Below are 14282 nucleotides of genomic sequence, written 5' to 3' on the forward strand. Positions count from 1 at the left end.
TTTATCCCGCTAACCGTGGCCCTTCACAACCTCTGGTTATAGTCAAGAAAATAATACATGGGCCTACCTGGGATGTAGGTGTAACTGCAGCACAGAGGTTAAAGGGCCTCTCATCCTTTTCAGAACGTGTGTTTTTTTTATTTACAATCTCTGACAAAAAATAAGCAGAATATAAAAAAGCATACGCTTTTTTTTACACCAGGGTATATGTTTTGATTAGAAGACGGCCTACTTTCACCAACCTGGAATCTCCAAATAAAAACATCCAAGAACTAATGCTCAACGGTTGCGTGCCACACATGCAAACAAAATTAAAGCAAACAGCGCTAGACTAACACATTGTTGTTTTTGGTCTTTCCATCAATAAGAGCAAAACTGTTGAATGGCACAAGTCACATCGTTTAAAGAGACAGTGTGCAGGAGTTTCAAACTGCCACCAATATGACAGTTATTTGGGTTTTCCAGTGGACACAGGTGCAAATTTCTTTTTTTTTTTTGTTGCTGATAGTGAAAAAAATGTAAGGCAGGAAACCTGAAAATGTAATGGACTATTTTGGGATTTACATAGTACAGAAGCCAGATTAGTTTGTAGTTTATCAGTTAACATTTAAGGTTTATCTGACTGTCGTATAAAATATTTGTCTCTGTTTTTAGAAAAAAAAAGCCTGCCTGCTATGCCTTGCCATGCCATGTCAATGTTGCTGACTGCTGTCACATTGCACAACAAATAATCCCATTTTAAAAAGCTCTCTCTCTATCCAAGCGCTTCACTCATCCTGTCTTTTCCCCAATTCTTTCATGTTGCTTTGAGCTCTCAAAGTGTCAGCATCAAGTCGTGTTTTCACTGTTGGCTTGACAAACCGCTGTGAGTTTCTTTGGTCTGATAGACACTGTGATGAGTCAGACCTGCTCTATTGATGTTCCTATAATGTAGACACACTACAGGGGTTAATGAACATATTGACCCGACTCTCATTATGACCTCACTTCCTGCTGCTTGGTGGGACGGCAGTGCCGCTGTCCGCATGCTGATGCGTCTTGGGAATGTGCGTATGCGTGTGATCGTTTGCATGTGAGAGAAAAAGAGAAAAAACGAGACAAGAAAACCGAGAGCGAGAAAGGGTGTGTCTGTGTGTCCTAATGTTGCATCTAAATTGACCTCCCGCCCTTTCTCAGGAGTAAATTAATGTAAATCTGAGTGGAATAGACAGGTGTAAGTGGTATGCTGAATAACAAAATGACAACAAGCTAGCATTTGTATTCTCTCTACCTTTTCTCAGATGCCTTCTAATCAGCAGCCCAACGGTCAATATTAAGGAAATATTTGGCCAATGTTTCAAAATGAAATTTTTGTTTCAGCGAGCTTTCAAGCTGACACTGCTTCTGGTTTATTTATTCAGTCAGTGCCAAGGGCAAGAGTACAAGCAAACTCCCGAGTAGTCGGAGTATATGGAAGCATAAATAGGCTGCAGCCTTAGACCTACAGGGCAGAGTTTGGCTTTTTAGTCCATTCTCTTTCCTCTGACCGACATGGGGACTTGAGTGGCACAGGGCGAGAGGTCGACAGGGATTGGCTGTAGTAGCTCTATAGACTGGGACTCAAGACTATAATACCCATGATTCATAGGTCAGTGTCCTGTCTGAGCCTGGTCAAGCCACTGGGGTCGGTGTCTGGGATAGGGGAATCAAACTGGGGTCAAACTGGCTTCAAGAAGTGCATTACAAAGAGACCCAAGCAATCACAACCACATGCACACAAACACACACACACAAATCTACATGACTATCTAGTCCTCCACCTCTGCTAACCCCCCTTTTTCCCACTGCGTGAGTGTGCACAGTAACCACTATTGGTGGGGTTATGGTCAAGGGGGGTCACCCTGCCTTGCGACTGACATTCCTGACAGATTTGTCCCTGCTGGTGATGTTTTGTATGGGGTCGTCTTTTACGAAACGCGTGTCAGTGTGTGTGCATCGGACAAAGACGTGTCCAAAACTGTGAAAACCAAAGTAAAGACAGAAGAGCAAGAGGCTCAGATTCAGGTGTTATACTAATAAACTGTAATCTCAGTGGTTACGTCAAGCTCCTCATTATTTTTTAGCTTTCTTGCACTAAAACATGAGGCTTACTCATTATTTTGTCTTCCTTCGTCCCACTTGAAGAGACCAAAAGCAATACCGCTCGCAAGCAAATCTTATTTTATCTGTCAGCAGTAGTTACTCGTCTATCCTGTTTATTTCAGACCTTTTTCTTTATCTTTCTTTCCTAACAAGCCCTGCTTTTATCTCATCTGCCTCTCCTGCTCTTGTTCCACTTCACCCTGTAGTCTATTAAGCCCCGCTATTAATTTATGTGTGCGTGCTCGTATGTGTGTCTGCATGTGTGCCTGTCAGAGACAGTTCATTTGAATTTCCCTTCAATCACTTTCTATTACCCAGGTGATAAATCAGCAGGGCTGACAAGCACCCCCGCCCATCCGTGCTGCCCTGGGTCCAAACGCCCACCCCAGTACCAAGCAGTTTACACTGAGATGTGGACGGAGAAAAATGAGACTGATATTATAGATTTTTTTTTCTTTACTTAAAAGGATTTCTATCTTGGGCTCCAGTTTGGCTCAGATGCCCTGTGGCTGAAATGCAGCGGCCCGGGTTTGAATCTGCCCCTTGACCCTTTGTGTCTTCCCCTCTTTCCTGTCTACTCTTTACTGCTGCACTAAACACAAAAATGAAGAATGCATCTCAGGTCATTTCAGCTAGTTCGTCTCATCATTGACCGCAGAATGTTTTCCCCACACAACAAATAATAAATCAAGAGAAAACAAGTAGTCGGGAAACTAGAAATAACGCTAAATTCATCGCTTTATAGCATGAGCTTATTAAAGTATCCTGTAGGAAATTTCACAGTGCAGTTAGAGATTGAATTTGATGGCTCCAGAGTGTAGTGGTTCACACATTTAACTGAAAAGTAAAAGATACACTTTTTGTTTCTAGGAGGAGACACAAATCTCTGTGGGGTTGTAACAGAAAGGGCGTCTGGATGCAGTTAAAAGTAGCTTTCAGGTGAAGATTGGATTTAGATGCACAAAGCCACAACATTTTTTTATTAACACTGAAACTATTTAAGTGTGATCAGACGCATCAACCATGCTGCTCAAATTTGAAAAAAAAAAAAAAAACCCCAGCAGACTTTGCGTCATTGTGTAATCACTACACTAAACGTTTTTTTTTAAATCATGCATACAAGAAGTATAACAGTAAACAACTGCAAAACTTAGATAAATTAATTAAGTATAAAATATGTAAAAACTTCCTCTCATGTGGCCTACAGCGGCCCCGTGACTCATAAGGAGCTGTTTGGAAATGAGTATCCTCCCCTTGCTGCCACGCTCAGTTTGAGCACAGATAAATTCCTTCCCCACAATCCCTGTCTCAGTCTGTGGGCCACTCAGGGAATTGTATTTGTTTATAGTCAAGCAATTTTCCATCAGGAGCACTCAAGCCAATGTGACGAATGGGAGAGAGAGAGTAGGAGATGGAGAAATCACGAGCTATTTTGGAAGTGGTGAAAATAGGAAATACTATTATGCAAATGGTACAGAAGGGCCGGTCTGTGTGTGTATTTGTGTGCTTGTTTGTGTTTATGCGTGTGTCTCTGGCTGGGTTGGGCACATCTGTCCCATTTCTGACTCAGCAGACCAAGCTGCTGCGTGGAAGAGACACAGTGATAGAACGAGTGAAATTAAAACTTAGTGCAGCTGCTTTTAAAGAGTTAAAGTGTTATGATAAAGGACTGCTATCTGCTAACCCTTTAGAGGACAGAGTTAACGAAACAAGAAAGGAGAAAATGCATCGAAGCAGACAGCAATAATCAACCAATGAGAAATTGTGTATGTTATACCCTAAAAAACATGCTGCATTTATATAAAATGAAAACAAAACGCTGAAAACAGTGAGTGCCGTCCATGATGTGTAACTTTAGTGGAGTAATGAAGTGAAATTTGATCCTGGGAGTCCACTTTGGGTGACAGATCCAAGAATGTGAAGACTTAGGATTCAAAGCAATGTAAAGTTTGTGAGTTAGTTAACTTCAAATCCTTTAACTCATTGGTCACAGAAGAAAAACTAAAAATGACCAAGTTCTCAGTATTACCATATATTGGTGGGATGCTGCTGCTGCTGAGTGCCCTGCTCTACATTCTTTTCTCTATCCCACTAATTTATCAATCGATTAACATTTCCCTCCATCTCAGCCCCATTTCCTGTCTCCTCCTTATTCCTTATTATTTCTTTATAGCGACCCTTTATATCTGCCAGGTCCCCCTCCTGCCACCTTTACTTGCTTCCTCCCATCTTGCCCCGAACAACCCCTCCCCATCAGCATCGCCAACCCCAAACCCCAACCCCTCCATGGCCCGGCAGCTGCGTCCCTCCTCTTTGATGAGGGCTGATGGCGCTGTATGAGCGGTGGAATTTACAACATTTACGGGGGCGAATGAGAATGATCCATCTTCCTTAGCGGGCCTGTCACCCCACTGGCCAAACTTCATCATGGCCAATTACCACGGCAGACCCCTTCTTCTCTGGTGCTGCTGCTGCCTGGCCCCCATCTACACACGGATACATGGACACATTAGACACCATTATAATAAGACAGAGAGCGGCCAAGAGAAAGGGGGGGAGGGCGGCTGAGCAGTGATAGCTCATATGATTGGATGAAGAAACTACAGGTGTGATGTGTGTGATGTGTTTGATGTGCGAGAGAAAAGAGAGCTTAAAAGTGTGTCTGAAGTCCAAAGAGAGAGAGAGAGAGAGAGTGAGGGAGGATGTGTGTAGTGTACTGCGTAAGCTCTTATTTGGCAGGTCACAGTCCAGTGGTTGTGTTGTGTGTTGACGAGCACAGGGGTGTTTAAGAGGTCAGTGAGCACAAACACATGCCTACACTTACACCTCCACACACACAGATGCAGACGCATTAAAAGGGTCAGTGCAAAACTCTCACCTCATCACCTAAAGGAAATTCTGATTGGTGTCATTAGTGTACACACACACACACACAAACATTTTTATTTCTAGTGCACCTCTTTTCTGCACTGACTTACTTATGATGTTACTTCCTTTTCTGCGTTTTAAGGAACAGATGAGCTTAAACTCCCTGATGCTGAGAGCCAACCTTTTTTTTTTTTAAGTGTCAATTTCTGCACAGCCTTCGTTATTATTATTATTATTATCATTATTATTATTATTAATATTATTATTGCACACACGGCAATGTGCGTATCTCTGACTTCAGAGGTCAATACATGACTTTAACCTTTACCTACCTGCCCAACACTACAAAAAAGACATATATTCACCTTAAAATGTAATCATTTGCATGACGGGGATTTTGTCCCAATAAGAGGTAAGTCCCCAGTAAGTCACTGTGTACAGTGATTTAAGTCCCTGCATGATGAGTAATGTCTGGACCACACATAATTACACACACACTTGTCTAGTAGAGAAATGAGGATGGATGGGTCGTGACTCTGTGCTGGGGTCAAACACAGGTTAGCGGACAGTTTCCATTATCCACCCATCTCACTGCCTTTCAGCCAGGCTGGGTTATTAAAGACCTCTTTCAAAGTTGTGTCCGTATGATCCAAAGATCATAACCCATGTTGTGGACAGTGAGTTATTTGACATTTGTGTACTGTACGAGCATACTGTTGTATTTTCTGGGTTTCTTCTTTTGTGTGTCTTGCTAGTTAAGCTAATTTCCTTTCATGTGCTTGTGGGTTTTGTTTTGTTTTTTTGCAGTGTTTTTTTGTTTGGATCACATTATCACATGTTTCTTTATTTCTTTTCAGCCTTCCTTTTTTTAAACTTCAATATTATTTTGTTTCTAAAGAAACTGCACATTCAGACAGTGACATATTGTTTTGTCACTTCAGCCTTCTCTGAGTGCTTTTTAAGTTTTTGCAGCGTGTGTGTATGCTGGGTTAACACCACTGGGAGAACGTGTGTAGGTGTGCTGAGATGATCACAGTTCTTATTGTTGTTGGTATCTGGGGAGACAAGAGGCTTTGTGTTAGCCGTGGTCTATGTAATGCCAGCGCGTATGTGTGGATATATATACGGGTGTCTATGTATCCTGTGTGTGTGAGGGATGAAGAGAAAGAGCAAGCTGATCCTGTGGTTATAGACTGTTGGACTTGGTTGTACAGTAAATCCCTGTCTTTGTAAACAGATCAATAAACTCTCAGCTGTAGGTGTGTTTCTGTATGTGCGTGTGAGTCTGTGTGTGTCTGTGAGTTTGTGTTCATTCTAAAGCGCTTTTGCTCTCTGCTCTGAGGAAAGTGCAGCATGCTGAAAATGTAGCAGGATGTAACAAACACTGCATCCGCGTTAGATCTAACAACAAGCTAGCCTCATAACATGTACTTGTTGTTTTCGATTTTTGTTAATAAGTTTACCCTTTGTTTACTTCCTCCTTTCTTCCAGACGTCAGATTATTCAGCCATGGCTTCATTAGCAGGAGGACTGGATGAGATGAAGAACAGTTTGGCCAATCCGGGCACAGGGGCAGAGTTAGGAGCCAGCGTCTCTGGTCCACAGTCCTACTCACTAGTTCCAGGTAAAAGTTACACCTAGCTAATAATCTTAACTTCACCTCTGAGAGACATTTTGAAATGACTAAATAAAGGGTTTTCATATAAATGTTAATTTTCCATGAAGTTTTGTACTCAGTTATTTTTTCCAACCTCAGCTTCACTTGGTAATGACCCGTTTCCAATCAGTTTCTGTACACATTTCTTTTCTTCATGTTGCTCTTGCCTTTTAGAGGAATGATCTGTTGTGGATATTTAATGTATGAAAGAGACTAAAAAAGTAGTGCATGTGTACTATGAAGAGTGAGATTTTGAATTCTTTTATAATTACTACCCTCCTATTTGGTTACACGAAAAAAATGTGAATGTTTGTTGTTGTTTTTAAAGAGAGAATTAAAAGATTGCTTGGGTTTGTTTAGTTTTAGGATTAAAACTGCTAACCTATTGCTGCACAATCCCATAATTCACACATAAAAATTCCATAAAATATTTTAGTCAGAAGACAAAACTCTGGTGTTTTATACTTTAGAGTCAAGCTTTAGCTGGAGCTCTGACAGTCGTATTTAAACAACACACACACACACACACCCAGAGAGTAAAGTAAAGGCTTTTTAAGTCTACCTCAGCAGTGGCAGGAGCTCCAAAATTGTCAGGGCTTAAAGAGCTTAACGCTTTGGATCTCAAAGGAGGAAGGAAACTCAGAGGGAAGGAGGAAAAGAAAGGTGGAAGGATGGATGAAAAGTGAGAGCCTCATCTATTCCTCCTTTTCCATTTAGGGGCACTGGGAGAGGCAGTGGTTAATTAAGAGTAGACCAGGGAGCACTTGGACAAGGCTTTGACGCTCCCATCTGTAATGAGGGGAATCATAGAGCTGGGAATTTGGGATATCTGGGAATGGGCTCGTTTTTGCCGCCTGAAACCACTGAGGAATATTACCTGCTCGTGTTGGAAGAGAGAAAGAGCGAGACACGGAGAGCATGAGCAAAAGAGAGCAAGATCAAAATTTCCATTTCTGCTTATGCATGCAAACACACACATTCTGTTACACACACACACACCTTCTGAATATTATGCATACATTTCCTTGCCTGTTTTTTCCCTGAGAATAGAGCTCCCTTAAGGGGATCAGACGTCTGTGTGTTTGACGCAATGTTATTGCATCCTTGAAGTGGTGATACACTGGACACATGCTGTAGAGCAACGCTCACACTCTCATCCCTCAATTCTAAGGTCTTTCCAAATCTGTAGGGCATTTTATTTTATCCTGAACTTCACCCAGTCTACTATAGCACAAAAACACACAAAGGGACACACACTGTGCCCGCTTGATCCCTCCAGGTTTGACATGTGTTGCTTTGATGGCTGGCTGAAATGGGAGAGTTAGATAGGCAGACAGTATGAGAGTAAGAGAGGCAGAGGATGTGTGTTCATCTGTAGCTGCAAGTGAGCGTGGAGGAGACTTGTACTTGTTCGTTGACCTCTGCAGGAAAGCTGTGGAGAACAGATACATCAATACAACTGGCAAACATATGCACAAATACGCTGTGTGCACTTTCGTGTACATACACACTCATGCATACACACCTCAGAGGATCTGGCCCTGTCTGCCCCCTCTGAGTTGGGCTGTAGAGAGTCCATCTCTCCTCTCTCTCAGCCTCTCCTCCCTCTCCTCCTTGCCCTGTGCACTGACCCTGAGCGGATGAGTAGCCCGTCTGCACTAATGCCTCGCTGTCGCGTCAAACACAGAGAAAAACTTTACTACACGAGACAGGAGAGAGGAGGCGGGGAGGGACAGATAGAGGCTGGAGTGGGGAAGCAATATGTGAGAGAGAAACACAAGTAGAGAGGGAGGTGCAGAAGGAAATAGGAAGTAAAGAGGACAGAAAAATGAAAGGATTTAAGATGTTCATTTTTTGCTGATAAGGACCATAAATGCTGTTTTTCTTTTATTGCTCCATTTGTCCACTTTCCCTAGCATGGGAACATGTACAGTTGGGATTTTTTATCTATGTATACTTGCTGAAATGTAATTGGAGGCCACATTATCCATAGACATGACAATGTTTGCCAGCCATTCAACTTCCTTGATCTCAGACCTTTTATTTATGAAACTAGATATTTTAAATAGTGTTGAGTGAAATGGCTCAACAAATATTTGATGGGTTGCAATAAAATCCATCCATCCATCCATCCATCCATCCATCCTCAAGTTTTCATTGACTACCCACAGCTTTGCTTTTCGCTCGACTCTCTTCTCCACAACATCCTGTTATAGGCTCTGCATCACTGCAGACATTAGACTAATGCATCTGCCAGTCTCCTGCTCCGCTTTTTCTAAGATACTCAAACTAAAACAAGTGTGCTGCTTTTACTGGCTGAATTTTGTTTGACCAGAGCAGGACCTTTTACAATTAATGATTTGTCCACTTACGTAACATTGGCTTAGCCATTAGAATTTGCCTGTTTGTGTGTGGACTGCTGTTCTGCAGTTTCATATTCTTTATTGGTCTTTTAAAATGATCCTTTATTAAGCTAATGCTCACAATAGTTGCTAGCTTGATTAGGGTTAGGGGTTATTCAGTGTGATATTAAATAGGATAAACAACAACTTACTAAACAAACAAAAAAACACACACAAAAAACAACACAAAACTGACCAGATGTGTATTTGTGTAACTCATAAAGAAGCAAGGCATAGATCTGACTGAAAAACCACACTGCAGGTCTACATTGTTTTGAATTGTTAATTCAAGAGTAGCAAATCCCTAAAGCACATCCTGCTTATTGGTTATTGTACTCTGAATAGATCATAATTTATTTCATCATGCTGTATCGAAAAATACTATTAAAAATTGAAGCTTGTGAGGAAAACATTTAAAAAAGTAATAAATAAACTGAACGATGGGATGTTTTTCTTCTACACACTTCTACACAATCAGACCTGAGGAGTTGCCCTCTGCTGGTCATTATCGGTACTGCTAGTTTAAAGCATTTCAGCATTGGCTACACTTCATGCCAATCTCCTGTGTCCATCTTTACTGTACAGTCTATGTTCTTGAGTCTTTATTCAATGTATGAACCATAAATTTCAAACAAATATAATGTACAGGCAGTTTATAAAATACTAAATAAAATATAAATAAAATAGTAGATTGTGACATTATAAATCCAGGTTGCCATACCGGATGACTGAATTAAGCTTTTAATACTTTCTTTAAAATACTTTTGAGTGCAGGATGGTTACTTATACGGGAGATGGAGAAAACTAATACTGTGATATTGTTTTTACTCAACAATTTCTTCTTTAGGTGTCACCACAGCCATTCATCTGTCCCCATCTCACCCTGTCCCTAGCTTCCACCTGTGCCACACCAACCCTCTGCATGTCAACCACCTTGCCTCATCTTCCTCTTTTCCTTCTGCCTGGCAGCTCCTTTTTCAACATCCTTTTTCTAATATATCAACTAACCCTCCCGGTCATATGTCCAAACCATTTCACTCACTGTCTCATGAAAACAAATATTTATCTACTATGGCTGTTGACCTTCTAGCACATATCCCTCCTCTCTTATTCTCGTACCTGTTTGCTCTTTTTTGCTTTTTGCTATTTCTGTTCTTCTTGTTTTTTATATTCTGTATTTTCCTCTCCCACCTTGTTCCCCTTTCCTCCTCCTCCTCCTCCTCCTCCTCACTTAGTTAGTGGTGGTTAAGTGGAAGGGAAGTGAATGGGATTGATGGTGTTAGCATCCGAGCTGTTTATGATGATGATAAATGTGTGTGTGCAGGGGGCAGGAGGAGGGTGTTGATGCATGTGTGTGTGGTTGAGTGTGTGTATATGATGATGATGAATGGAGGGCACCCTCTCCACGCACTTCCAGTGTCTACTGCGCGCAAACATAGAGAAATGATTTGGGTCGACACACTGTCATGTAGTCTAATGCAGTTATATATCCTATCCACCAAGTGACAGACAAAGCAAGGAAGGGGAGATTCAGGTAACGAGAGACGGGGGAAGTTGGTAAATTAATAGATGCCAGGAGATGGAAAACAAGACTGGAGGAAACAAAAGGAAAAAAGGATGCCCTGCTCCTGCAGGATTTAGTAAAATAAAAACACTGCTTACCCTTTTCATTAAGTGATATTAATTGAAATCACTCATCACTGTGAGAAAGATTTTGCAGTTTGGTTTTAATCAATTTTCCTTTAAATCTCAATTTATATATATGTATATATATATATATATATATAAACCAAACACCCAGCACGCCCCTGCGGGCGGTTTATCCTTCAAGCTCGGGTCCTCTACCAGAGGCCTGGGAGCTTGAGGGTCCTGCGCAGTATCTTAGCTGTTCCCAGGACTGCGCTCTTCTGGACAGAGATCTCCGATGTTGTTCCCGGGATCTGCTGGAGCCACTCGCCTAGCTTGGGAGTCACCGCACCTAGTGCTCCGATTACCACGGGGACCACCGTTACCTTCACCCTCCACATCCTCTCGAGCTCTTCTCTGAGCCCTTGGTATTTCTCCAGCTTCTCGTGTTCCTTCTTCCTGATATTGCTGTCATTCGGAACCGCTACATCGATCACTACGGCCCTCTTCTTCTGTTTGTCTACCACCACTATGTCCGGTTGGTTAGCCACCACCATTTTGTCCGTCTGTATCTGGAAGTCCCACAGGATCTTAGCTCGGTCATTCTCCACCACCCTTGGGGGCATCTCCCATTTTGACCTCGGGACTTCCAGGTTATACTCGGCACAGATGTTCCTGTACACTATGCCGGCCACTTGGTTATGGCGTTCCATGTATGCCTTGCCTGCTAGCATCTTGCACCCTGCTGTTATGTGCTGGATTGTCTCTGGGGCATCTTTACACAGCCTGCACCTGGGGTCTTGCCTGGTGTGATAGACCCCAGCCTCTATGGATCTTGTACTCAGAGCTTGTTCTTGTGCTGCCATGATTAGTGCCTCTGTGCTGTCTTTCAGTCCAGCTTTGTCCAGCCACTGGTAGGATTTCTGGATATCAGCCACCTCCTCTATCTGCCGGTGGTACATACCGTGCAGGGGCCTGTCCTTCCATGATGGTTCCTCGTCTCCCTCCTCTTTCTTGGGTTTCTGCTGCCTGAGGTATTCACTGAGCACTCGGTCAGTTGGGGCCATCTTCCCAATGTATTCTTGGATGTTCCTTGTCTCATCCTGGACTGTGGTGCTGACACTCACCAGTCCCCGGCCTCCTTCCTTCCGCTTAGCGTACAGCCTCAGGGTGCTGGACTTGGGGTGAAACCCTCCATGCATGGTAAGGAGCTTTCTTGTCTTTATGTCAGTGGCTTCTATCTCCTCCTTTGGCCAGCCTATTACCCCAGCAGGGTACCTGATCACGGGCAGGGCGTACGTGTTGATGGCCCGGATCTTGTTCTTACCATTCAGCTGACTCCTCAGGACTTGCCTGACCCTCTGCAAGTACTTGGTGGTTGCAGCTTTTCTAGCGGCCTCTTCATGGTTCCCATTCGCCTGCGGGATCCCCAAGTACTTGTAACTGTCCTATATATATATATATATATATATATATATATATATATATATATATATATATATATATATATATATATATATATATGTGTGTGTGTGATGAGTGGTCCGATTACCACGGGTGGTCCCCGTGGTAATCGGAGCACTAGGTGCGGTGACTCCCAAGCTAGGCGAGTGGCTCCAGCAGATCCCGGGAATAACATCGGAGATCTCTGTCCAGAAGAGCGCAGTCCTGGGAACAGCTAAGATACTGCGCAGGACCCTCAAGCTCCCAGGCCTCTGGTAGAGGACCCGAGCTTGAAGGATAAACCGCCCGCAGGGGCGTGCTGGGTGTTATATATTAGGGGTGCAACGATACACACAATTCACGGTTCGGTTCGGTTCGATACTTTGGTGTCACGGTTCGATATTTTTTCGATACAAAAAAAATGTTCATGCCTTTTTAATTTGTCATTTATTAAAATTATAAATATATATTTTAACTCAAAAGTACAGTTTTTGAATTTAACCCTAACCCTTGTGCGTGTTTTTTATTTTGACAGCGAATGCGCACCTGCGGACCACTTATGTGCAGCCCTGGTTATTTAGCTCGTCATATTGCAGCCACAGAAATTATTTTGTCCATGAAACCATAAAGCTGCACTTTCTTTTTGCCTTATAGTCTGATTTGTCATAACTTCTCCGTTTTGTGGTAAGCTTTTCTTTGGCTGTCACTTCTTCACCCTGACCTGTCTTATTTGGCTCAGCAGAACTAAAATATATATCCTGCTGCTTTTACACACGCACTCACATAAGCTCAGCGATTCTCTGCGCGATCGACCTCTCACATGTTTAAGCTGCGGGAGATTTCACTTGTCATGTTTGCATAGTAAGCTAACGATTAATAAGACGATGTCAGAGGAATTGGTGCGCAAATTATCATCACTCACAGATCAGTGCTGTCGCTCTCTATACACAGTTCGCGCGATTGCAAAGTGAAAGCAAAAAAACAAGCGCAAATTCAAACGCGATTTCAATATGTCACATATTGACAGTGGCTCACCGATGCCAATGACATAATTACGCAGCTACATTTCCGAAAGAATGCAAAAGCATTGACATATATTTTTTCTTCCTACGATAGGCCGACGGGCAGGGCAGAGATAGATTTTGGTACCCTGACTGAAAAAATCGCTAGCCCCGGGACGTCGGGCTAGCGATATTGCAAGCCCTGTATCTGATTGAGGAATCACTCATCTTTGGAAAAGAGAGTTTATTACAGAGAAATGTCTCTTTCCAAAATAAAAGCTATACTATACGCTTCTTCTGGGCTATATTCTCAGCAGCATATTAAACAGCTGTCTAAATGACTTGGCTAAAGTTAGTAGCATGCTTGCTTGTTTTTTTTCTGCTTCCACTTGTCTTTGCACTAGGATGATGTCAGCGTAAATGTGCAGTCATATTCGTTGTGTTCCCACTAGTGCTTTCAGGTTAATCTCGTTGAAATGACCTTAACGCCACAACACGGCAAATCTCCGTTAACGAGCTACCGCCGATCACCCGTGCATGGGGCTAGACGGCCAACACGTTAACGAGCTAACTGCGCTAACACACTAGCTCCCACCCATGTAATTGAGCATTGCATGGCACATCCAACATACTGTTTTACTTTAGTCCATGACTCGCTTACCTTCAGGGTCATACGTCACATGAAAACCAAAATAATTCCAAACGCCAGATCTGAATGAGGGTGGGGGAGGTCCATGTTGTAAGGAGAGCTTAACTTCTGTCTCGCTAGCTTGCCCTGCGCTCTTCCTTCTGACGATGCTGTCTGTGTTGAGCACTCAGTGAATCTGCGTTCGACTACTCCGCCTAGGCTGCACTGTTGACCCTAGGCGGAGTAGTCGAACGCAGATTCACTGAGCGCTCAACACAGACAGCATCGTCAGAAGGAAAGTTGATAAAATAAATTACAAATGTTGTATTGTATTGTTGTGTTGTATTGTTCGATACATATGCGTACCGAACCGAAAGCACTGTATCGAACGGTTCAATATCGATACGAATATCGTTGCACCCCTAATATATATATATATATATATATATGTATATATATATATATATATATATATATATATATATATATATATATATATATATATATATAAGTGCCAATCATGATCCAGATGTTTT

At 42.5% G+C, this 14282-nt stretch overlaps 1 protein-coding gene across 4 annotated transcripts in view; it reads left to right on the forward strand.

Annotated features, from left to right (window-relative positions):
• Positions 1-14282, forward strand: part of pax5 (paired box 5) — a 56473-nt gene that overhangs the window by 30990 nt on the left and 11201 nt on the right. For all 4 annotated transcript variants that reach the window (XM_085409957.1, XM_085409959.1, XM_085409958.1 and 1 more), the window contains exon 7: positions 6481-6613. In XM_085409957.1, the coding sequence (XP_085266083.1) occupies positions 6481-6613 (133 nt within the window). The remainder of the gene's footprint in view (positions 1-6480; positions 6614-14282) is intronic.

The sequence above is a fragment of the Rhamphochromis longiceps genome, linkage group LG6 (genome assembly GCF_057381845.1).
Source record: "Rhamphochromis longiceps isolate RC_006_pf linkage group LG6, R_longiceps_female_GT1.1, whole genome shotgun sequence".
Taxonomy (NCBI): Eukaryota; Metazoa; Chordata; class Actinopteri; order Cichliformes; family Cichlidae; genus Rhamphochromis; species Rhamphochromis longiceps.